This window comes from Canis lupus, chromosome 8 (genome assembly GCF_048164855.1).
Source record: "Canis lupus baileyi chromosome 8, mCanLup2.hap1, whole genome shotgun sequence".
NCBI classification, from domain to species: Eukaryota; Metazoa; Chordata; class Mammalia; order Carnivora; family Canidae; genus Canis; species Canis lupus.
Genome location: NC_132845.1, coordinates 38,309,053 through 38,334,844, shown reverse-complemented (window position 1 = coordinate 38,334,844; position 25,792 = coordinate 38,309,053). Strand labels below are relative to the sequence as shown.

Genomic DNA, 25,792 nt, shown 5'->3' with positions numbered 1-25,792 from the left:
GCCAGGCCCGCGGCCTCCCGGCTCCTTTTCCCTCGGCCACTCGGCCTCGGCCGGGCGCTGGGCGCGGCGTCGGAGGTCAGCGCGGGAGGACGGCCACCGCGGGCGCCGTCGGGGGCGGGCGGGAGGGCAAGAGACAGCCGCGGGCCCTGCAGCCACCCCGGGGACAGCGACCGCGTCCGGCCGAGGCCGCCACCCTGCGCTTCCGTGCCCGGGGGCTGGGGGCCCGGGGCGGCGAGCCCTCGTGCCCGCGCCCTCCCCTCAGGCCCCCCTCAGACCCCCGCCCCGCACCCTCCTCTCAGACACCCCCCCGTCCCGCGCCCTCGCCTCAGGCCTCCCCACCCTGCGCCTTCCTCTCAGGCTCCCCCCACCCCCTCCGCTCAGGCCCCCTGCCCCCTCCTCTCAGACCCCCTCCCCGCCGCCTCCTCTCAGACCTCCCGCCCCCTCCTCTCAGGCTCCCCCCAGCCCCTCCTCTCAGGCCCCCCGCCCCCTCCTCTCAGACCCCCGCCGCCTCCTCTCAGGCCCCCCCACCCCTTCCTCACAGGCCCCGCGCCCCTCCTCTCAGGGGCCCCCACCCCCTCCTCTCAGACCCTCCACCCCTTCCTCACAGGCCCCCGCGCCCCTCCTCTCAGCGCCCCCCTCCCCGCCGCCTCCTCACAGCGCCCCTGCCCCCGCAGCCCTGCGTCCCTCACACCTTCATCCGAGTTCCTCAGGGGAGTCCAGTGGCGCTAAAGCCCTGGGGGGGGGGCGCCCTGGGGGGGCCCGCCCTGCTGGTGGGGACTTGAGCAAGTTGCTTAGAACAAAGGGAATTTTTGTCTTTTCCCCAAAGTTTATTCGTTTGCCGAATGTTTATGTTTTCTTCTGGAGACCCTGAGTTTAAGGAGAGGAGGAGCGCGGAACTCTGCTCCGCTGCCGCTAATCCGTGTGGTCAGGTGAAGTCTGTGTTGCCAGTCCTCTCTTCTCCGCGTTTGCTTTCCTAGCTTTTGTTCTTTGATTACGAAGGTGGTACTTCTTTGTGGTAGAAAAATGTTAAAACACAAGTAAAAGGAACGACCAACAGTCGACCGCTGTGGACTCATCAGGCCTGGCAACTCCTTACAAAAACCTGGAGAGCATCTTTCCTTGCTAGTAAACGTCTTTATCATATTCGCATATGGGGCATCTGCCCTCCCTCCGGGGATGCGGCCAGGGCCTCCCCCTGCAGGACAGGTAGTAGCTGCAGGTGCAGGACAGTCAACCACACTTTTGTGTCCCAGCGAAGTGCAGGGGTCTATGGGGACGCTGGGGAGAAGCCTAGAACAACCTAGAAGTGAAGTCACAGGGAGGCTTCCCGAGTATCTAAAGGTGGAATGCAGCCTCTGAGAAAACCCCAGGCAGGAAAAAAAGTCACTTAAGGTCTGTTAGCGTACATGCTTATTATAAAATGATGTTGGAGATTAAACCAAGTTTAACTTCTTTAAGCGCTATTGCAATTCTTTTTCTATCAGTCTAACAAAATTTACTTGTTTTTCAGGTGGATATCTGCATAAGGTAAACTTGTTAAATGTGAATACAAATTTCCCATAGCTCAAAATGTCGACCCTTGGTTGCCTGCAACACGTGAAATCTCAATTTGAAAGCTTTCTTTTGCTATATATAAGTGTCCAGGTTTTTATGTGTTTTTTTTTTCATTTTAATGACTTTATTTGAAAGTTTGCATAAGTACTCTACTCCAAAGTGGGAGCTCAGGCCAGTGTAGCTGTCCCCTCCCACTCCAGCCAGCGCCTGGCTGCTCCACCAGGAACTCCCAATATGTGCCGTTCACTCTGTGGCCGTGAGAACACCACCTCAAAATGTGTGCCTTTGTTTTAGTATTCAGCATATATATTCATAAGAAAAACGTCAGTGTCTGAAAGGTACTTGTTCATCCTTATCTACGTGCCTGTAGCTTTTCACTGAGTGAGCCTTCAAGGCCTCCTCTGGTACAAGTATTGCATGGCTAAAAGCACAAGTTTTTGTTGTGGTTAAATATACGTAATATAAAACTTACCATTTTAGTTTTTTGTACCTAAACGAGTCAGTGACATTAAGCACACTGACATGCTGTGTAAGCATCCCCCACAATCCTTCAGCAAGACTAACATGTTCTGAACAGAAACCCTGTCTCCATCAATCAGGAAAGTCCTGTCCCCCAGCACTACAGGCCCTGGTACTCACCCCTTCACTTTGTGTCTCTGCGCATTTGACTATTCTAGGTCCCTCCTATAGGTGAAAACACACCGTATTTGTCCCTCTGTGATCAGCTTATTTCACTGAACATAATGTCCTCTCCGTTCATCCATGTTGTAACATGTCAGAATTTCAAGGTGGATGGTACTCCATTCTGTGTATGCGCCATATTGTGTTGATTCAGTCATCTGTCAATAGACATTTGGGTTGTTTCCACCTTTTGGTACTGTGGATAGTGCTGCCATGAGCATGGGTGTACAAGGATCTGTTCAAGTCCCTGCCTTCAATCTTTTGGGGATATACCCAGATCTGGAATTGCTGAATCATATGGTAATTCTGTGTTGCAGTTTTAAGGAACCGCCATACTGTTGTGCATGGCGTCTGTACCCCGTTTACACTCCCAATGGCAGTGTGCAAGAGTTCCAATTTCTCCACATCTTTGCCAACAGTTATTTTCTCTTTCTCTAATACCAGGTATCCTAATGGGCATGACGCTGAAAAATTTTAAATGAGAGCAAAGCAACCTACAAATATTCTCCTCTGCCAGTTAGGATCCCCAAAGTGCCTCCAGGGTATGAAAGGTGGGCAGTAGTGACCATTCTGTCACTCACCATCCTACCCCTTCTGCAAAGGGGCAATAAGCACATCTTTTCTAGGGAAGAAAGATGTTAATTTGGGGAAACTAATCAAGTTCAGCTTTCCTACAAGTGCCACGGCTTTGTTTTCTTGATTTTCTAACAAAGGAACCCTGTTGCCTTCTACCATCTGAGAGCCAGAGGTAGTAGATAGGCTTTGGTTTTCACGAATTGAATCCTAGCTTTTCCTATGTATTTCTGTGAATCAGTTTTGCTTCTGCTTGGTGTGAAATTTTTGCTTGAAGGTCAGCTATAGAAATGCAAATTGTCTTTATTATGACTGGAATGAATAATCAAGGTTTATGCACTAGGTAAACCTAGTGGACTAGGTGACTAGACTTTTTCTTACTATTTTGATGGCAGTGTTTTATTCTTTTCCATCACACCCTGCATCATTCAGGTCAAATTTCTTGATTCTAATTATACATTTTTAACCCTGTTAGAGATCTCTTCCACATGGTCTTAAGGGGCATTTGTAAGTTGCAGTGTGTTATGATGGTAGGTTTGTGATGCTTCTCTTTCCTAATTCTATGTACAGTCATTTCTTATTGTTCAAAAGCAACAGGACTTAGCTGTTTTCTTCCCTGCAGGTTTCAGCCCTGACTAGATCCGAGTTTCATCATGGCCCTCTACTTTGACCACCCAATAGAAGCCCCAGACTCTGTCGAGTCTCCTTCCCACATCCATTGGCACCCTGTTCATCCATTCCTGGCGGTTGCCTCCGTCAGCAGGATTGCAGGAGGCAGCGTGGATATATATCTGGAACAAGTGAGTCCTAGGAAGCCATGTTTCTGACTTCTGGGGCTTCTGGCTCTTATGTTCATTTTGTTCTCCCGTGTGTGCATGTGCATTGTGTGGTGTGTGTCATGTGGGGAGTATGTACATGAGTATAGAGTATTGCAGTATGGGTTGTGTGCGTGTTGTGTGTGCCTTGTGTGTGGGGTACATCCATGCATGTGTGTGATGTATATGTCATGTGTGCCATGGAGAGGATATATTGTATGTGTGTGCCTGTGTGTGGTGTGTAGTATGTGGTATATGTGTGGTGTGTGTCATGTGTGGTAGGGTACGTGTGTGGTATGTGGAGCTTGTGGTATGTAATGTGTATAGAGTGAGGGGTATGTGATGTATGTAGTGCTGTGTATGTGTCCTGTGTGTTGTATGTGGTATTTGTGGTGTATGTGTTATGTATCATACGTGTGTTATGTGGTGTGTATGTGTGTGATATATGTGCATATGGTCTGTGTTATGTGGTGTCTGTGGTAGGTAGTATGTGCCATGTATGTGGGATGTGGTATGTGTCGGGTAGTATATGTGGTAATATGATGTGTGTGTCAGGTATGATATGTGGTATGTGTGTGGTATATGGTGTGGTGGTGTGTATATGTGTGGTGTGTATATGTGTGGTGTGGGGGACGTGTGTGATATGTGATGTGTGTGGTATGTAGTATGCATATGTGGGGGTATGTGGTGTGCGTGGTATGTGTGTCATATGGTAAGTATGTATATAATGGGTATGTGGTGAGTACGTATGTGGTGGGTATGTGGTATGTACATGTGTGGTGTGGACAGTGGTATGTGTCACATGTGGTATAGTATGTACGTATGTGGTGTTCGTGTGTTGTGTGATGTATATGTGTGTGGTGTGTATGTAGCATGTGGTACATGTGGTTTGTTTGTATGTGATGTGTCTGTCACATGATTTTGGTGTGTATATGTTGTGTCATGTGTCTGGTATGTGACTGTGTGGTATACATGTATGTGGTATACATGTGGTATGTGGTTGTGTGGCATATGGTATGTCTTTCATGTGTATTTGTTGTGTGTGTGTGCCATGTGTGGCATCTGGTGTATGACATACATGTGTTGTGTGTGGTATATGATAGGTGTAGTGTGTATAGTATGTGGTATGTGGTGCTTGTATGTGTGAGTAGATGGGGTGTGTGTTTCATGTGTGGTATGTGGTGTAATGTGGTATGTGCATGTTGTGTGGTGTCTATGGTACTTGATGTATGTGTGGTGTGAGTGGTATATGTTCTGTATGTCATGTGAGGGAAATGTGTGGTATGTGTGTGGTATGTAGTGTGTATGCATGTGGTATGTGTGTCGTGTGATGGGTATGTGATGTGTGTGGTGTTTATGTATGCTACAATTTGTAGTATGTGATGGGTGCATCCTGTTGTATATGGTGTCTATGCGGGGGCTGTGATGTGTGTGACATGTCATATGTATGGTATGTGGTGTATGTGCTGTGTGTTATATGTGTGTACACTAAGGGGTATGTGATGTGTGTGGTATATATCATGTGTGTCCGCATGTGGTGTATGTGTATATTGCATACGTGTGTGTGGTCTGTATGTATGGTGTATGTAGTACGTGGTATGTGGTGCATGTGTGGTATGAGGTGTGTATGTTATGTGGTACATGTGTAGGTATGTGGTGTGTGTGGTGCATGTGTGGTATATAGTGTGTGTTGCATATGTGGCGTGTGGTGTGTATATATGTGGACTGAGTGTGGTGTGTCTGCATGTGTGGTATGTGGTATATATATATGTGGTGTGTATGGTATGTAATACGTGGTATACGTGTATACGTGTGGTGTGAATGTGGTACGTGTGGTGCATGTGTGGTACTTGGTGCATGTGTGTGTTATGTGTATCACTGCTTCCTGAGGTAGAGTCTCAGTATTATGAGTCCTATAAAAAAATAAAAAAAAAAGAGTGCTGTGATGTAGATAATTGTTTCAGCCCTGCTCCTTAGCCTTGGGGCCATATTTAGGGACGTAAAATAGATTCCACGATCAGTCCCCGCCCCTAACCAGAAACAGCCCCTCTGTGCTGTCTGTGCACCCTGGTCCAGTCCTGTTGGCCACACTGGCCATTGGAAACTCCTGGCATCCTGTGGCTGCCGTAACAAATTACCACAAGGCGGGTAGCTTAAGACACAAGTATGGCCTTGCCATTCTGGAAGCCAGAAGTCTGAAGTAAGTCAGGGCCACGCGGTCTCTGAAGGCCCTTGGGGAGGACGGGTGCCAGGCCTTGTCCTGGATTCTTGTGGCAGCCGGCTCTCCTCAGAAGTCCTCAGCTGGTACCTGCATCACCCCATGGCCTCTGTGGTCCCATGTGTCTCCCCTGTGTGTCCCTCTCCCTTTCCTCTCCTGATAAGGACGCGAGCCATCGGGTTTGGGCCCATCCTAATGATCTCTTCTTAACCTGATCCCCTACAGAGACTCTTTCCGAGTAGGGTCAGGTCACTGGCACCAGGTTAGGACTTCAACACATCTTTTTCCTTTTTTCTTTTTTTTTTTTTCTTTAAGATTTATTTATGTACTGGGGAGGGGAGAATGAGCAGGAGGGGATGAGGGAGAGGGAGAGGGAATCCCCACCAGCCTCTCCACTGAGCGTGGAGCCCAATGCAAGGCTTGATCTCACTACCCTGAGATCCTGACCTGAGCCAAAACCAAGAATTGGACCCCTTTTTAAAAAAAAAAAGATTTTATTTATTTATTCATGAGAGACACAGAGATGCAGGGACACAGGCAGAGGGAGAAGTAGGCTCCCTGTGGGGAGCCCGACACAGGACTCGATTCTCAACCCTCTGCAGGCTCACTGTCACCCCTGCAACTTCAGCGAAGCAGCTAGGGTCATAGTAACACCCGCCTGCCCTTGGATCTTTATCTGACGTCCTCCTCCCTGCACATAGTTCCTCACTCTTATAAACTCTCTCTGGAACAGTCTGTAAGTGAGAGGGGGCTGAAAATAACTTCGGCCTTGCAGACCCTGAAAAAGCGCTGGGGATCACCCAAGAGATTGCACTTAGAACCTTGGATCAGGGCAGCCCAGGTGGCTCAGCGGTTTAGTGCCGCCATCAGCCCAGGGCCTGACCCTGGGGGCCTGGGATCGAGTCCCGCGTCCGGCTCCCTGTGTGGAGCCTACTTCTCCCTCTGCCTGCATCTCTGCCGCGCGTGCGCTCTCTCTCTAGCTCTCATTAATAAATAAATAAAATCTTAAAAAAAAAAAAAAAAGAACCTTGGATCAACAGACTTGACTTTTTGGCCCACTGCTTGTTTTTGGAAATAAAGTTGCGTTGGAAGCCATTAAAATGGTAGCTAATGGGCAGCCCCGGGGGGCTCAGTGGTTTAGCACCACCTTCAGCCCAGAGTGTGATCCTGGAGACCCAGGATCCAGTCCCACACTTGGGGCTCCCTGCATGGAGCCTGCTTCTCCCTCTGCCTGTGTCTCTGCTTCTCTCTCTCTTTCTCTCTGTGTCTCTCATGAATAAATAATTAAAAAAAAAAAAATGCTAGCTAGCAACCAAGCCCTTGTATGAGGTCATACTTCTTCCTAAGCTTGTCAGCGTGGTAGGTTGAGTGTTAACTGTGTGCCTTCAGAGCGTAGCTAAGGGCCAGCTTGGCATTTCTGTGAAAATTAAGTTCAACATTACTTAGTAAACAACTCTTTATAGGGGCGCCTGGGTGGCTCAGTCAGTGAAGCATCTGCCTTAGGCTCAGGTCGTGATCCTGGGGTCCCCTGCTCAGCAGGGAGCCTGCTTCTCCTTCTGCCTCTGCCACTCCCACTGTGTGCTCACTTGCTCCCTTTCTCCATCAAATAAAACAGTAAGATTTTAAGAACAAAACAAAAACAGCTTTTTATATCTTCTAGCTGATTTCAATATTGATTAGCCAGAAATTCCCAAAATAGCTGTCTCTTTATAATACGGAATTTACCTCTTGCCTGTTGTAGGGTGAGCATGTGTCCGATACACATATTGAGAGGTCATTCCGGGTCACTTCCTTGTGCTGGCACCCAACACGACCGATCCTTGCTGTTGGCTGGGAGACTGGGGAAGTGACGGTGTTTAATAAGCAGGACAAGGAGCAGCACGCGGTCCCCCCGACACATACCACCGACATCACCGTTCTCAAGTGGAGCCCCAACGGCAACTGCCTTGTGTCAGGGGACAGGGTAAGTAGACGTGGTTGACGCTGATGCCAGATCTCTACTCTTCCCTTTCAGTGCTCTTTGGGACACATGTTGGGAAGGCTGTTAAAGACCAAAATTTTAGGAATATGTGGTTGCTGAGTTCAGTTGATCTTGCTGTATGTCATGGCAGATTCTGTTTCATATGGAAGCAAGGTTTGCAAATTGCAGTCCACCATCCCACACTGTAGCAGAGGTGGGTCTGTAATTATTTAAGTTAACTTTTCTAGGAAACTATATTCATAAAGGCAGAGTGACTGTTTCAGGTATTATCACTTTCATGGCTCCCCTGAATCACTAGCTTCCCTAAGCTTGCTTCTTCATTCCTGGGAGTCCCTGGCTCTTGCTGTATAGCTCAGGGCTTCTTCCCCATGCCACTTTGGCCCAGGGAACATTTGAGCCAAAACCAAGAAGATATTTTTTGTTGTCAGAGTGGTGGCAGGCCGGGGCATATCCTGGCATCTAGTGGGTGAAGACCAGGGATACTGCTCAACATCCTGTAATGCATAGGACAGACCCCACATCAGAGAATTTTCCAACCTAAAGTGTTAACCATTGCCAGGTTGAGAAACCGTGGTCTCTACCTAAATTGATTCACAGACCTAGGGCAAAAATTTTACGACATGCTGATTCATGTCACACGTGCCAGGTAGCACGTTTATGTGTCTCAAAGTCCAAAAAGTATGAAAAGGAATATATATTGCGACGAGACTCTCCAACCCCGCCCCATCCACTCCTTTCCCCTCCCACCCACTCTCCAGTGCCCACAGCTTCAAGAAGCTTCTCCTGTTTCTTCAGATGCTCACCAGCACATACAAATGCATTCTTTCCCCAATTTCCAGTTTTGAAAAATTACAAACTTTTACAGGTATTGAAAGAATAGCATAGGGAACACCGTATATCCTTTATGTAAATTCACTAGTTATTAACCATTTTGTTACATCTGTTTTCTATTTTTTTACCCTCTATTTTTTCTATTTCTCTCTATTTTTTCTATTTGAGTTTGTAACAGATATCATACCGCTCCCCACCCCAGTCCTTTGGCGTTGCCCTCTTAAGGACAAGCATCTCCACGTAGCTGTGCCATGGCTTTCACTTTCTGGAAGACTGGCACTAAAGTCGGCACCTGGCGTGCAGGCCACTTCCTAATTTCTCCAGTTGTCCTGTCACATCTGTGGTGGATTTTGTCCTAATCTGGAGTCTGGTCAAGGACCATGCCTTGTGTTTCACTGTCCATTCTCTTTAGTTTTCCTTAATTATGAACTGTTCCCTGGTCTTGTCCTCTCCTCCTCTCTTGTGTTTGGTCTTTGGTGACCCCAACATTTGGAGGAGTCCAGACTGGTTATTTTGTAGAATGTCCTTCAGTTGAGACTTGCTGGATCGTTTCCTCGCAGTCCTCTTTAGACGAGGCAGTTTGGGCTGGAAATACCACACGGAGGGTACAGTCTCCTTCGTCTTCACAGAAGTGACAGTGCATGATGTGTACTGCCCTGTTTTCTCGCTTTTTCATTTTACGCCTACCTTGCATACATCTCCACATTTGTTCACTGTGAGCTTCCTTCCATCTGAGCCTGTATGTCAGTATGTGAGCCTGTTACCATGTCCTTTGCCAGCTCTTGCTAATAAGCACTTCGATGGTTTTCAGTCTTTTGCTAAACAGAGGTGCGGTGGGTAACCTTCTACTTACGTTGTTTCACGCATGGGGAAGTTCAGAGAAGCTCCTCAAAGTGAGGTGGCCGGGTCCCAGGGCATGAGCATTAGTGGTGGGTGCCCAAGCCTCCTTTTGTGGGGCTACTTCCAGCTCCCACCTACACACTAGTGTGTCCCCCACAGACAGCTGGACCCAAATTCAGAATCTTACTGACAAAAGGCCATGTTAGAACGTCCTAGTTTGCATTTCTCTCACTATAAAGAGCGACTATTACTTGGAAGAGCCAGTTATGTATCCTTTCTGATCAAATTACTTACCCATTTTGGTATCAATTTGTTCCCCTTTTTTCTAGATTTTTCTTGTTTTTCAGTTCAGTTCCCACCTAATGACATTGCCTGCCCTCAGACTTCTAGTTTCTTGGTGATCTTTCCCCTCTCCCTGCTGTGGGACACTCAGCAGATCCTCTGTAGGAATGAAAGAACTCGATATCATCAAATTTTATCTTAATCTTGACTATATTAAGAAATTGCTTATAAAGCAGTTTCCTCAGGCATGCAAGTAAACCCAGGTTTGTGCTCTTGAAGCCCTTTGAGTCAAAATATTTAAGAACAGAAATCCTGGTCCTTCCAAGAAAATCTAAGGTGGCACTAGTCCTGATTTAATAACAGGTTCAAGCAGGAAGAGAAGTAACAAATTAATGAGCACTTAGAGTGCTGCACCGCCGAGAGCCCTCCTTACCAGGCTTGACCGAGGGTCTTCATCTCCCGCCAGAGAGTGTTTTGGTTAGGGTGTGTTTGGTTACCAGTGAAACCAACCCAAACTACCTGAAGTAAGGGGGGGACACTTAATCTGAGGCCAGTGGAATGTCCCACAGTCTCCAGGACAGGAGGACAGCTGGCTTCAGGACGTCTAGACCAAGAGTGGGGTACCAGTGGGCATACATGTTCCTGCAGTGTGCCCCTTGTGCCACAGCCATCTCTCTCCCCTGTCTCACCCCGTTCACAAGGCAGCACCCTTAGCTGCTGGAAACTAAGGCATTCACCCTACCATCCACCCAGAGACACCTTCCCCTCCTCTGTCCCAAGCCCAGCTTGGGGCCAGTGACCACATGGGCACAGTCAGCCTGGAAAGGGGGCACTGGGCGGATGCTGCCCAAAGTGTCCATTAGAAGAAGCTCCATAGTAAAGGTGAAAACAGCACCTGGAACAAGTCTTGTTTCCCTGCACACTCACAGAGCTGGGTGTGAGCATCAGGACACCTCGTACATGGCGATACAGCTCTGGACAGCTTCAGTGTAAACTATTAAAGAACTTCTTTTAGGTTCCCAGAGCCAGTTCCAGCATGGTGGCAGTTGGAATTCCTCAGATACCACGGGGTGCCAACAGTTCAGCTCAGTCCTGACACCGTGCACCCAGAGACAGCATCAGCCCCACAGATGAGGGGCTCGGCCCCACCTAACCGCCCCCACCGCCACCCCAGATGCCAGTCCCCAGTCCTGTGCTTCTGACTACAGGCTACAGTGGAAGACCCCCTCCTCAGACTCTTCCAGTTGGGCTAGAGCGGCTCAGGCTCATGTTATCAGTTTATCAGAGGGTGGGATAGAGGAGACGAATCTACAGCTGGATGAAGAGATACACAGGGCGAGGCCTGGGGTGGGCACAGAGCTCCCAAGGGTCTCCAGGTGCCACTCCCCCCACACCGCCAGGTAGTCAACTACCTGGAAGCTCTCTGAACCCAGTCCTTTTGGGTCTTTATGGAGGCTTCACTGTGTAGTCCTGATGGACTAAGTCATTGGTCATTTGCGATGGATTCAATGGAATGGGGTGGGGGGGCTGTCCCCTCCCTGGAGGTCGGGGTGGGCCTGAAACTTGAGCCCTCTGATGAGCAGTTGGTCATCCTGGCAGCCCACCCTGCCCTTGGGTAGAGCCCCGAAGTCCTCTTCAGTTGCTCTTGCATAGGGCTGATTTCTTGCCTTCAGGAGTAACTTTCTTGCCTTCTGGGGGGACTTGTCTAAGTCTGATTGCATAAAATTGTGTTGAGTAAAGTTGCCGTCAGGAGGATGAGACTACTCAGGGTTTGTCTCCAGCCTAACCCTGGTTATCTAGAAACCTGAGGTAGAGCACATTCGACTCATTGTAACTTTTCTGAGAGCTTTACTGTGCAAATTGCTTTTTAAGGCCAACGTTACAGTTGATCCTCTTAGTTGATTCTCAAACAACTTGGAGGTTCAGGGTATCACTCCCTCCCAGTCAGAAATCAGTAGAACTCTGGACCCCCTGAAACTTACCTACTAATGGCCTACTGTTGACTCGAAGCTCTGCCAATAACATAAATAGTCAATTAACACATATTTTGTGGGGACACCTGGGTGGCTCAGTGGTTGAGTGTCTGCCTTTCGGCTCAGGTCATGATCCTGGGGTCCTGGGATCGAGTTCCGAATCTGGCTCCCTGTGAGGAGCCTGCTTCTCCCTCTGCCTGTGTCTCTGCCTCTCTCTCTCTGTCTCTCATGAATAAATCTTTAAAAAAAACAAACACATAATTTGTGTGTCACATGTATTACGTACTGTTCTGACGATGAAGTAGGCTAGAATAAAGAAAATGGTAAGAACCTCATAAGGAAGAGCAAATACATTTAGAGCATTATACTGTGTTTGCCGCGAAAATTCCACATACAAGTGGACCCACGAAGTTCAGACCCGAATTGTTCAAGGATCATCTGCATTCGGAAACCACAATTCCTATCTGCGATACAGTCATACAGTCGTCCTCCCTGGCCTGCCTGTGGGGATGTTGGGAGTACCTGCGGATTGAAAGAAGGGTAGGAGGGAGAGTATAGGCACTCCTTTGTCCACTGACCTTGAGTGGGAGGAGCACCTTGAGGATCTCTTGGGCCTCAGAGCAAAGGGCCCCTTGCAAATGGATTCAGATGGAAGTAGTGCTCTTTGGGAAAGTGTAGCTTGCATCCCAGCCGGGCCAGTGCTGATGGCACTGTCTCTCCACCGTTACCTCTAGCGCTGGTTGGCATCCTCAGTTTGAGAACTTGATGACTTAAAAACTGAACGTGTGGTATACCTGGCACCCAGATGCTGGTTTCTTTGGGTTTCCTCCAATAACAGGAGCCAGGGCTCCTTGGAGAAATGGCTGATTGTAGGACTGGGGCCAGTGAGCCTAAAGAATCTGTAGCACCAGAAAGATAGGAAGTGCTCGCAAAACCCTCAGTACGGGGTGTGTCAGAGGCCCACAGGAGCTAACGGAAGACCTCCAGTGGCCAAAGCTGGAACTTCAACATAAACAAAGCAATGCTAGATTGTAACCTGAAGTCAAGTCAACGTCTGTGACATCAGTCATGGTATAACTGTGTGGTTTAATAATTAAGTCAGTGGTGGAGAAGAGACAGATCTCCATGCTGAGGAACCCCAAATGATTTATGTAGATGGTTCATGCCCGAGGAGGTGACTTCCTTCCAAACAGTACAGGACTGAAAGGAGGAGAAAGAAGAAGGACTTCACTGGGGCCAAGGTCACAGATGAGACCTCAGCCGGGAGGGGAGGGGCAGCAGCTGCACAGACACATCATGGCAACGACACCGATCCTGACATGCCGTGACAAGAAGGGCACGTGATCTCTGGCCTTCTCCCCAAACCCACAGCCCAGTCCAGTCGTGAGAAGAGCATGAGCCGAGTCCCAGTAGAGGGACGTCCGCAGCAGCCCTGCGCAGTCCTCAACACCGGAGGGTCAGAGACGCTATCCCTGCCCAGAGAGGCCTAAGGAGATGTGACACCCCAATGTTCTGTGGCTCCCGAAGAGGATCCTGAGACAAAGAGCGGGCGTTAGGGAGGAACTGAGGAAATGTAACTAAAGCACAGTTCTAGTTAATACAGTAGGTCAGTATCGGCTGATTGATCCTGAGAGCTGTACCACATAAGTACGATCTGCTAATAGGAGAAGCTCGAGGTAGACAATGGGACTTCTCTGAATGATCTCGCCACTTTTTTTTAAAAGATTTTATTTATTTATTTGAGAGACAGAGTGAGCGAGAGAGAGAGAGCAGATGAGCAGGGACAGAGGGAGAGGGAGAAGCAGACTCCTCGCTGAGCAGGGAGCCCGATGTAGGACTTGATCCCAGGACCCCAGGATCATGACCTGAGCTGAAGGCAGATGCTTAACATACTTAGCCACCCAGGTGCCCCAACCTTGCCACTTTTTACAAATCTGAATCTATTCTAAAACTGAGTTTTAAAAGCTGGACATGTGACTGTTGTTCTCTCCAGGGAATAAGGATAGCAGAGGGCACACAGAAATGCTTCTGGTTTCTTCTTGGAATATTTTTTAATGATTTGTAGTCAGCAGTGCATGTGTAGCAGTTTTGTAGTTTTGTTGAAGAGGAACGAGCCTGTCTTCAGTGGCACAGCATAACTCTTGCTTTACACTGGTCACTCTGTGAGAATGTGTCTCCTCCCCACGGCGTTGGGTTTTCCAGCTTGGTGTCCTGCTCTTGTGGAGGTTGGACCAAAGAGGTCGAGTACAAGGGACGCCCCTGCTGAAACACGACCACGGAAAACCCCTAACTCACTGTATCTTCCGGCTCCCCCCTCCTGGCGAGTAAGTAGAGCTCATGTGGTGGCCTTATCTCTACTTCCCTTGGGGCTGGTGCGGGGCAGGCCATGGCTCCTCCTTACCGAGTCATAGCCTCCTGCTGCTCTGAGCACATCTGTAGTGACAACACCTTCCTAGAAGGAATCCTGACTTCCCTCATGTCTGCCTTTCAAAGGGACCTTGTTCAGTTGGCGAAGGCAGCTGTGAGCGGTGACGAGAGAGCCCTGGACATGTTTAACTGGAGGAAAACTGGCTTTGGAAGTTTCCTGAAAATGGGATCTCAAGAGGGACTATCATTCTTTGTCAGCTTGATGGATGGTGAGAGACTTAGGTGGGGATTCTAGGACGAGGAAGCATTGTAGGGTCTGGTAAGGATTTTAAACAAAGAGATGATGTTTCTGCATCAAACAGAAGGCTGTGTGTGTGCCCGTTGTGGAGCGATGCGTTAGCAGCCCTCGGCGGCTACTTATCCAGTGTTCAAAGAGGGGCCTCACTTTGTCCTGATAGAGACGAATGGGCTTTGCTTGCATTCAAAGGGCTCTCATGACGGGGCTGCCCGTCAGCAGACTCCCTGACTGCTCCCGGCAGGACGGACAGTGCCGCGGTCCTGCTGCTCACTCTTCGTGATGGGGAAGCACCCTTACCTGTCATTGTTTGGCTGACCTTGGGAGGGAGAGCGGCGGGCGGGACGGGCGCGGGCTTTGTCTGCAGCCACCAGCCAGCCTTGGCGGATGGTCAGTGTCAAGTCCACCTTCTGGACTCGGAATCCTCAGCGTCAGCAGGGAGACAGGCCAGTGACAGCCGATAAGTGCAGTATGGGGTAAGGGGACAGAAGAGTGGTTTACGCTCGTGGAGGACACTCACACGTATGTGTGCTGCAGAAGCGAGATTAAGGAAGTGAGCTTCCCGAAGATGCTGAGCTTCTGGAGGACGTGCTTCCACGCAGCTCAGCCCTGATGGGAAAAGAGAGCAGAGGATAGCTGCCAGGGGCTGGGGCTTTTGTCACTTTTCAAATAGAGATACCATTTGTTTCTGGAGATAAGGGGACAGCTGGTGGAGAGAACTTTGAGGAAGTCCTGAGGGATAGGAGTGGGCATGGAACCTCAGGCAGTGTGGGGAAGATGCTAGCACAAGGCCCCCCTGGCAAGGAGTCAAGAAGATGGTGTGCGAAGAGGGCCCAGCAGACAGGTGTGCAGTGGGGACAGGCCTGGCTCTGGCGGGGTTGGTCCTGTCCCTTAGGCAGCAGCTGTGGGCTTCGGGGGCAGATCTCCCCTTGTCAGACCGCTGCCTGCAAGCTCACCGCAAATGTCAGCTGCGTGAACACATTGAGAGTGTGTCGCCAAGCCTGCCACCGATGCTCACTGAGGCAGAGGCAGTGCCGGCATGGTCGTGTCATGCCGACCATGGGCCCCTGCACAACCTCGAGCCTGCCAGTTGAATGGGAAGCCAAGTATTCCCTGGAAACAGATAAGAGGAGGCCGGGAGAATGAGGAGGTTTGTGCGGCCGAGATGAGTTGCTTCAGGCACTCCCAGGAGACTCCCCACAGATTCAGAAGCCCAAAGGGAACCTGGAGGACAAGGAGGACCTGGCAGGCCAGGCAGGGCAAGGGAAGAGAGGCCTCTGGGGTGGGACACATGCCTATGGATACAAAGAGTGCCAGCAGGAAAGCCAGCCATGTGGGAGGGCCATCGCTTGGGCCTCAGCAGGTGGCACCCCGGAGAATGGACAGCGGGGTGAAATGGTGGAAGTGACTTCAGAGACGGCCTGGGAGGTCATGTGCGGATGTTTTTAAAATGTTTTATTTGTGAATTTTTATGATGAGGATGTTTATTTTGCAAAGGTCTGTAAGTAGATATGAGTGCCGCAGGCAAGTGCCACGCCCCCTGGACTGACCCCTTTGCCCTTAGGGACAGTGCTCTACGTGGATGAGAAAGGGAAGAGCACCCAGGTGGCATCCACAGACAGCTCCATCCAAACGCTCTTCTACATCGAGAAGAGGGAGGCCCTGGTGGTGGTCACGCAGAACCTGCTGCTGTCTCTGTACGTGGTGAGGCCCGAGGGCAAAGCAGAGGAAGTGATGAAGGTAGGCGGGACAGTGGGCAGCAGGCCTCGGCCAGGGCCAGGCCAAACCTGCCACACCACGCCGACAGAGCTGTCCAGTGGCATCACCTACACGGCGCGGTTGCCAGGAGCTTTGCAGGTGTCACTGGACAGGGGTGGGAGGCTCTGGGCTCGCTCAGGCCTGCGCCCCCTTGAGTGGCTGGCTCACAGCCTGTATATTCTCCTGTGACACAGAAGAACCGCTTACCTTGCCATGGCTCATTTGACCTAGGGGTGGAGATAGGTGGGACGGGAACATGATCTGGCTTCCCATCTGTGCGTAGATGAGCATACTCGCTTCTATCACAGCTGTCCCTGGCCCAAGCACACACATAGGTGGTTTTGCCCGAGGGTCAGTCTCCCTCCTGGGTAGCAGATGTTTGGCTGTGGCTCCTGGGAAACAGTGAGACCCCCGTGCAGGTGCCTTTCAGCTCCGCCCTGGGCTCTTGCTGATGGGAGGATGCTGTGGGGTGTGCCCCGGCACTGGATGCTGCTCGAGGTGTGCAGCTCACCAAGGACTGGTCCTCCCTGCCCTCCTGGTTCCCTGGTTTGTACCAGAGGAATCTGTGTTCCTCCAAGAATTCGGGACTTTCCCTAAAGATACTCTTGTAGATTACAGAGTTGATTGATTTTTGTAAGTCGGTGTTCACACTGGCATTTCTGTGTTCCTGGCACAATAGTTGGAAATAGAGTCCCTGAGTCCCGTGGACCTGGGTTCAGATCCCCTTGAGCCGCTCACTGGCTGGGGGGCCCTGGACAGGTTTGTCCTCTGCAGAACGGGGTCGAGACAGCTGCTCGAGAGATGTGGTCAGGCCCGAACTCGGCTCAGCTTGGTGGTCACTTACCAGGTGCCATGCCCACAGCAACTGTAATTATTAACCACTTAATACCGAACAAAGAGTAGTACTGCAGAGTCAAGGCCACCTTCCCCATGTCCACACCCATGCTGCACCTGCCCAGCTGTCAAGTCTCCACCAGGGCACCACACACACCAGAGACACCGGGCTGATGAGAGCAACATGCTTCTTTTGGGTTATTTCTCATTATCAGGTGAAGTTGAGCGGGAAGACGGGTTGCCGGGCAGACATCGCATTGATTGAAGGCAGCGTGCTTGTGACCGCCATAGGGGAACCTGTTCTCAGGTAAGAGCCTGGCTCCTCAGTGAGCACTGCCATTAACATCCAGTCTCTTTGGAGTAATATTCTTATTGGAGTGTAGCATACATACAGAAAAATATGGATTATAATGACCTTTCACAAATTGGACACGTCCATATAACCAGGTCTGAGATTGAAAAGCAAAGATACCACAGACCCCAGGCATCCCCACTCTGCCCTCACAGTGTAGGCTCCTCACTGTCCTGATGTCTGTGTGTGGATCTTTGGCCTGTTCTTTTTAGCTTGGTGTAAATGGAATCATGTGTTGTGTTTACTTATCCAGCTGCTTCAGTTCTGTGTGATGTGGGAGGGGGTGGTTCCTTATGTTACTGCATGTGGTTGGAGTCCCTTCATTCTCGTGAGCTGGTGTCACACACCAGCCCCCTGCTCCCTTTGATTACAAACATGGCATTGGATAGATGTAAACATATTGCTGGCAGTCTGTTCATATCAGAGTCCCAAGGGCGTGCTTGCTTCCAGATGGCTCTGCAAGTTGAGCAGGACCCTCAGGGCTGAGGGCAGCCCCTGACGCGGCTCCTGAAGGGAGCTCTCTTCCTTTCATTGTAGATTCTGGGATCTAGAAGGTGGAGAGAATTACATGCTGAGTCCAGCAGAGAAGTTTGGTTTTGAAAAAGCTGAGAACATAAACTGTGTTTCTTACTGTAAAACCAAAGGTGAGACTTCTCGGGCAGGTGCAAGAGTGGGAGGGAGGTGGCCTCAGCCTCGCTCTGGGGGCTGCAGAACGATGACAGGACTGCAGCTCTTCAAAGAATGGTGAATCGGTAGTGACTGTGAGTCACTTGAACAGAGTCACTCGGAAATGAGAAAGTGACAGTACAGCTTTGCTTGCATACATGAAGGCCAAGGGGCTGGCTCGAAAGGGTGACCAACCTAGTTACATGCAGTTGACCTCTCTTCTCTCTGGAAACCACAAGAAAAAGTGTGAGAAACATTAAAAATACTTGTGTATGTCCTTGTATGCATGGGTGTGTGCGCACGCGCGCGTGTATGTACAGAGGAGGCTAGAGAAACAGAAGATGTGCCTGCTGAGCGCTAAGTGCCATGCTAGCCCTGGGGAAGCAGCCCCGAACAAGCGGACTGCCCTGGACAGGCAGACAGGCCCCTGGTCTCCTGGAGACTGACAGAAAATAGCACCAACAGTCCCCAGCACCATCCTCCCAGGTGGGAACAGGTACAGAACTGGAGGTCACTGGGCAGGGGGCTGATGCCCGGATATTTCAGAGCCATGGTCAGGGAAGAGAGATTCCTATTGCTTTTAACCTTCCACTCAATTCCCGTGAACTTTGTTTTTACCGATAGGTCTTCTGGCAGCGGGCACCGATAAAGGGCGAGTAGCCATTTGGAGAAAACTGCCAGGCCCCCAGAGCAGCCGAGTGGCAGAGGGCAAGGACAGGTGGATTTTTCAGACCCCTAGTGAGCTCGAAGGCAACATCACACAGATTAAGGTACAAGCCACCAGGGTGCAGGGTGCTCTCATCCTGCAAAAGTGGAGGAAGTGATTGGTTTTTAACTATTTTTGTCAGTTATGCACCTTAAGACTATGTAAAAATAACAACAATAGAATAAAGGGCTTTGGGCTTTCAGATTGTGGGTCTGGGATTGTGGCCGTGTAGTCATCTGTATCTTACCTGTGTACCCATCCCTTTATCACCTATCTACCTACCCTGAAAGCAGCTTTATCGAGCTCTGTAGCATACCTATTTTGCTCAACCACTGAGCCACCCAGGTATCCCCCAATTTTCTTTTAGCATATTCAGAGTTTCGCAGCCATCACAATGCCTCTTAGACCACCATCAGCGCCCCAGAAGGAGAGCCTGTGTGTGTCGGCAGTTCCCCCACCCCCACTCTTCCTCTGTGCAGACACTCCTCTGCTTTCTGTCCCTGTGGGCTCACCTGTCTGGGCATGTTGTAGACATGGATGCGTGCTCTCTGTCACTGAGCATCATGTTTTCCAGGTTTGCCCACTCGGCAGCACATGGCAGCTACGCGTTGCTTTTATGGCTGAGTAGCACCCATGGCAGGGACAGGGATGGGGACAGACTACCTTCTGTTATCCTTCCAGCTGTCTGCAGACACTTGGGTTGTTTCCACATTTGGACTTTGTGAACTCTGCTACTGTGAACATTTGTGTACAACTTTCATTGTGGACTTAATGATTTTATTTCTCTTGAGCATATGCTTTTTCTCCTTGTAAATACTGTCTTTCTGGTGATGGTCCGTATTTGGGGGCCTTGGGCATGTGGATGGTCTCCTTTGGGGCATGTTGCCGCTGTTTGCTTGTTTATTTGTTTAGTGACTTGGTGGGACCACTGTGGTGGTGTTTCTTTCCCCTGCAGTGTGAGCCTCTGACATCACTTCTCACAGGGCTGGCCTTGGGCATGTGGATGGTCTCCCCAATGGCTCTGGGGGCTGACTGTCCTGTCCCCTGAGCTGCTGAGCTTTCTGCCTCCCCAGGTGCTGGCCGATGGCTCTATGGTTTCCTGCAGCACCCCCGGGCATCACTTACACCACAGTCCAGTCCCATGAGATTTGGGCAGGTGTGCTCTTTGAGTTCAGGGTTTATGGTTTGTTCTGACTGAGGAAGATTCCTCCTAAGTGTGTCCTTCTCCAGATCCCTCTGATCAGTGGTCTGGCCTGCTGTGGAGTTTGTAGCGCTCAGGAAGCTTCCAGCCTCCTCTTCAAGCTTACCACCATTAAAACCTCCAGTCTCTTGAAGAGCATCCTTAGGTTTGGACTTATCCACATTGTGTTTCAAATGAGGTCACTTTCTTTAAGGAACCTGTCAGAGCTCTCTATTCCTATGGACTACATCTCCCCTTGGGGGAAAAAAAATCTGAGTCACTGCTCCAGAGCTTGGGTGTGGGGACAGTGGCCACTTGCCTCTCTGTGAGCAGGGAGCTGGACGCAGCAGCCTCTGGTCTTCTCAGGTAGCCTCTCCCAGCACGGAGCATCTGCAGTGTAAGCGAGCTGGGGCAAGGGCATGGGGGCCCAGTGTTCTCAGGCACCCTGTGAGCCCAAGGGACCCCACCTCCCACAGCATGGAGTTGGGGGAATGAGAAACGCTGCCCAGGAAGATGCTGTAGCCCCACCTGGGTGCTGAATAGGGAGCCGACCTCTTGGCCATGCCTGCCCAGGGGAGCTCCTGCATACCAAGTGGGAGAGGCAGGACAGCGGGGGTCATAGACACTGTTCTTACCAGATTTAGCAGATTTTCCTGAACTGTGTTGCCTCACACGTGATTTCTGGAGAACGAGGTGACTGTTTCCTCCTACTTTCCCCCAGTTCTGCCTGTTGCCACCTCAGGGTCCTCACCTGTCTCTCACCCCTGCTGAGTATAATCCTCTGAGACAGAATCTATTTAATCCTGCCTAGCCATGAAAGGAAGATGTACCTAGCAAATCACTGAGGGCACCGCAGAGCACTTTGGGGGTTACCTTTAGAGCCTCCTCTCAGGCCACAGGTAAAAATAGCTTCTGGATGAATTAGTTAAATATCTTAACTAAGTCAAAATAAATAGCTCAAAATAGCATAGAATATTAACAGATCTGTAGAGAAAGTACAACTTTCTCAGATGTGAAGTAATAGGAAGAGCCACACTAATTTTCCTAAAGGACGTAAATGAGAAACCAAGTACAGGGTGACACATGCATACCGTGTTCCTTAAAGAGAAGCTTCAGTTTTATAAGAGTGTTATTTCTTCCCAAGTAAATGTACAGGTTACTATACACCCAGTAAAAATAATAACCCTTTTCTTTTCTGGGAGAATTCAACAAAATAAACTCATCTAGGAGAGCACAGGGCCAAAGAAAAAAATGTATAGAGAATCAGAACATTTCCGAATTACAAACCAGAATATATCTCAAAACTGTAGCAATTAATTAAAACAGTATGTGCTTACTCGGGAATGGATAAACATATCACTGGAATGGAGTAGGAAATCCCAGAACAGACTGAGAAAGATTTGGAAGTTTAATATGAAATTATGAAAGCAGCATTTCACATCACTGGGGAGAGCCAGATAATTTAATATGTCATGTCCACTAGCTCTCCATTTGTAAAAAATAAACATCCCTAAATTAACAACCAGTAAGAACAGACACAAGACAGGGGTGCCTGGGTAGCTCAGTCAGTTGGGCATCTGCCTTTGCCTCGGGTTATGATCCCAAGATTCTGGGATCAAGCCCCATATCATTGGGTTTTCTGCTCAGCGGGAGCCTGCTTCTCCCTCTCCCTCTGCCTGCTACTTCCCCTGCAGCGGGTGTGCTCTCGCGTTCTCTCTCTCTCTCTCTCTCTCTCTCAAATAAAATATTTTTTAAAAAAAGACAGACATGAGACAGAAGAGCCATGTAAGTGTTTGCCCGTTGCGTTACAACTTGGGTGTCAGTATTATAAGATTTTCTAAAGTATATATTTTATGCTAGTAAATTTTTAAATCAGTTTACACTGATGAGAGGAAATAGTGCCAGGAAAATTGTTGATGAATCCTATGTTTATAACACTTTCCTGCCTGCATCTCCCTTCTCTTTGTTCATACTTTTGTCTCTGTCCCTGTGGCATGGAATGAAGTGGGGCTCCCGGAAGAGCCTCCTGGCAGTGAACAACATGAGCTCCGTGGTGATCCTCAGCGAGCAGGCCATGTCTTCACACTTCCATCAGCAAGTGGCCGTGGTGCAGACTTCCCCAAGCTTACTGAGCGTGTCCTTCCTGTCCACGGGGGTGACACACAGCCTGCGTATAGACATGCACGTCAGTGGAGTGTTCACCACCAAGGTGACTACAAGGGTGGCCATGGGGTTGACAAAGGACCTGGCCGGTTTTCTGAGTTGTTCAGGGTGGTAAGGGGTCTGGGTGGCAGGTCTCTTCTTAATTTCCATGATTTTTTTTAGGATGCCATTGCTGTCTGGAACGGAAAACAGGTGATGGTCTTTGAGCCTTCTGGAGGCACATTACGGAATGCAGGTAGGAGTCTTGTTCCCTAGAGGGGGCTCATAGCAGCCTGTTTTATTTTCTGACCATCTAATGGGGGTATTGGTGCCAGTGCTGTGGGCAGGGGGTTGACAGAGGACCACCAGGAGCCCCTTGTGTCAGTCCTTCGACCTGTGCTCTGGCTCCATACTGCTGGGCATCACCTTACTGAAGCCAGTCAAGGTGGCCAAGAAGCCCTCCCAGGCACCGGGACAATGAAAGAGTCGGGAATTAAGGCTATATGAGCATAAACATCAACAGTGCTTGCCAAGGAAGGGGGTTGCTACACACCCAGCTTCTGAACTGCTTCCAGACCACGCAGAACAGCGAGCCCCATGGCATCTTGACTGAGGCCAGCCTCTGTCTGGAAATCTGAGGATAGATTAGTCAGACATGCTCTATCAGCTTGCACCTCCTGTCTCCGTGGGCTGCCCTGACCCTCCCTCTTCAGCACATGCCTACAAGAGTGGCAGGGGCTGCCATACCGGGGGCGCAAACCAGACAGACATTTACTTTCTCACAGCTGTAGAGCTCAGAAGTCCAAACTCATGGTTCCCCAAATCATGGCATCAACAACCGCTCCACCTCCTGAGCTCTAGGGAAGTCTGTTCCTCACTTCTCCCTGCATTTGGTGGCTGTTGGCCATCCCTGGCTGGATCACATTCTTCCAGAGTCTACCTTCATTGTCACCTTGTTCCTGTCTGAAATCTACCTCCCTCTTATAGGGGCACTTGGGGTTGCATTTAGGGTCCACCTAAATAATCCAAGATAATCTCCCCATCTCAGGACCTTCCCATCTTTGGCCAACATAATTTTTTTTTTTTAGATTTTATTTATTTATTCATAAGACACAGAGACGGAGGCAGAGACACAGGCAGAGGGAGAAGCAAGCTGGCAAGCTGGGAGATGTGCCCCATCTTTGGCCAATATACTCACATTCACAGGTTCCAGGGACCAGGACCTGATAGCTCCAGGGGCCATGTGCAGTCTGCCATAATGACCCTCCAGGTGGGCCCCTCACCCAGCGCTCCTGCACAGTTGTACCGTTCACCCACGTTGACTCCACAGGAATGGTCATCCGTATGCTCCAGGGGGTTCCCCCCATGTGTTTACAGAACAGCTCTCACCCCAGGGGTGCTTCTCCACTGGGGGTCACCCTCTTACCATCCCTCCCTCCTTTTCACCTCTAACACTTCATTACCTACACTTGTCATACTTTTCCTGCTCTGCCTTGTGTTATGTCCATAATTAGTGTCTTCTCCTGCAGCATGGACCCCCTTGGAGTAAGGGTGAACTTCTAATACCCTCAGGAGGATAGCACAGCGGGTGCTCAAGTGCTCCCTGTCTTGTGTGTGTGATCATCTCCCGGGCTAGATAAGAATCCATCTAGGGACGCCTGGGTGGCTCAGTGGTTGAGTGTCTGCCTTTGGCTCAGGGTGTGACCCTGGGGTCCCGGGATCAAGTCCTACATCAGGCTCCCTGCATGGAGCCTGCTTCTCCCTCTGCCTGTGTCTCTGCCCCTCTCTCTCTGTGTCTCTCATGAATAAACAAAATCTTAAAAAAAAAAAAAAAAGAACCCATCTAGAGAAAGACAACGGTTCGAGGTCTCTAGAGCTCTACTGAAGGGGAACAGACGGCCACCTAAACACTTGTACTGCGGTGCTGTAGTGCTGCAGCCCCACCAGACCAGAGAGGCGGCCTCATCTGTACTCCAGCCCCTGGCCCACATGCTATTCCCGTCCCTTAGGGCCTCACTGTCCTCACCTACGCAGAAAACGCAGCCCTCACAACACTCTGAGCATGTAAGAAGAGATGGGCCGCTGCCTCATTATGTCCCTCTCTCGTCCTAGGAACTTTCCTGTGTGAGACTCCAGTGTTAGCCATGCATGAGGACAATGTGTACACCGTGGAGCCAAACCGAGTTCAAGTTCGAACCTGGCAGGTAAATCACTGCTCTGGAGCGAGTGGGCTTGATGATGAAAGTCACTAGAACAGTTTAAAAGGCCGTCTCTAAACCAAGCCAAAGCTGCTTACTGACCTCACGCAGCCAGATCACAGCCCCCCCTGGCCCGGTACTTGCCTGTGAAACTGGACTCTGGGCTAGTCTGTGCGCTATGACTGCTGAGACCTGTGGATTCGGGAAGTGGGGCAGGGCCTCGCAAGTGATGAGCATTGGATTGCTGGCCCCTGAACGCACGGACTGGGAAGGGGGAGGGCATGTTTGCTGGAGTTCATGTGATCTTCAAGGCTGAAGGGCCATCAGTTCAGGAAAGGCCTTTCCCACTGGCTCTCCTGCAGCCTCTGTTCCCCCCGGTGCGTGGAGTAGGAGGCCCCTGCCTACCGCCATCCCAGACGCTGGCGGGAACCTGGCGCAGACAGGGTGTAACAAAGGACCACACACTGGGTGGCTTAAAGCAATAGAAATTTATTCTCTTGCAGTTGGGGAGGTCAGATGTCCAAACTCCTGAGTGTAAGCAGGGTTGGCCCCTTTAGAGGTTCTGATGGAGCATCCATCCCCTGCTCTCCAGCCTCTGGGGGCTCTAGCCCGCTTTGGCATTTCTTGGCTCATAGATGCATCACTCCATTTGTGCCTCTGTCTTCTCCTTGTGTCTGTGTCTTATAAAGACTCTTGTCCTTGGATTTAGGGGCAGCCTAATCCAGAATGGTCTCCCCTTGAGATCCTTAATTATATCTGCAAAGGCTCCTTTTCCAAATAAGGTCACATTCACAAATTCCAGGTGGATGTGCCTTTTGGGGGCCACCACTTGGTGCAGTACCCACAGCAGTGCTCTGTCAAGGTCGGGAAAATCTTCACACCCCAACTTCAGGTGCCACTGCTCCCTCAGGGTCTGAGTTGTGGGCTGAGATCTAGCCTTCACTTCTGGAGGCTGCTGGACACGTGTGCTCTTGTCCTCCTACCTCACATGCTGCTCCTCCTTCCTGCCGCCCTTCCCCAAGGGGCTTCCATGGAGTTCTTCCTGAGGGGGCTCGCTGTGGGTGGGGAGTGTCACTGGGGGAGCCCTAGAGTAGAGGCTTGATGTGGGGAAGGTGCCAGTTGGGGGCAGGCCAGGCTAGGCTGCTGGCCCCTGAGGTCTTCAGTCTGTTTGAGGTGGGAAGGAGGCTGGACCCCACTGCTGCCAACACTTGGTGGGGATGTCTGCTGTGGACGTGAAGCTGGGGCTTGGAGGGCCCATGTTAACGACCCATGAAGGATGTCGCTATGTGAGCAAGAGGACCTGGGGGCCCCGCTGCAGGGCTGGGGAGGGAGGGTGAACAACCTGTGAGAAGAGGGCTCTGAACCGTAGATTTAAAACTACCCATTATTTTAGCTGCAAAAAAATGGGTTTATCTGGGAATAGGAGAATTGTGGTCTGGAACAAGCAAGCTAAAGCTAAATCATAGCAAGACTGCAGAACCCAGGAGAGGAGGCTCTGCTGTGGGGGTGACCAGCCTGTTGTAAACGGAACGTGCATTGGATGAAG

At 50.2% G+C, this 25,792-nt stretch overlaps 1 protein-coding gene across 6 annotated transcripts in view; it reads left to right on the top strand.

Moving 5' to 3' along the window:
• IFT140 (intraflagellar transport 140) overlaps window positions 1-25,792 on the top strand; it is an 80,372-nt gene that overhangs the window by 214 nt on the left and 54,366 nt on the right. The window contains exons 1-13 of one of the 6 annotated variants that reach the window (XM_072835218.1): window positions 58-75; window positions 2,680-2,786; window positions 3,431-3,608; window positions 7,583-7,804; window positions 13,951-14,072; window positions 14,242-14,384; window positions 15,975-16,150; window positions 17,218-17,309; window positions 17,892-17,998; window positions 18,645-18,790; window positions 21,912-22,115; window positions 22,232-22,304; window positions 24,161-24,252. In XM_072835218.1, the coding sequence (XP_072691319.1) occupies window positions 3,462-3,608; window positions 7,583-7,804; window positions 13,951-14,072; window positions 14,242-14,384; window positions 15,975-16,150; window positions 17,218-17,309; window positions 17,892-17,998; window positions 18,645-18,790; window positions 21,912-22,115; window positions 22,232-22,304; window positions 24,161-24,252 (1,524 nt within the window). In that variant the 5' untranslated portion in view covers window positions 58-75; window positions 2,680-2,786; window positions 3,431-3,461. Of the gene's footprint in view, window positions 1-57; window positions 76-826; window positions 930-1,510; window positions 1,528-2,679; window positions 2,787-3,430; window positions 3,609-7,582; window positions 7,805-13,950; window positions 14,073-14,241; window positions 14,385-15,974; window positions 16,151-17,217; window positions 17,310-17,891; window positions 17,999-18,644; window positions 18,791-21,911; window positions 22,116-22,231; window positions 22,305-24,160; window positions 24,253-25,792 lie in introns of those variants that run through there. The other 5 variants (XM_072835215.1, XM_072835214.1, XM_072835217.1 and 2 more) reach the window with 5 other exon arrangements.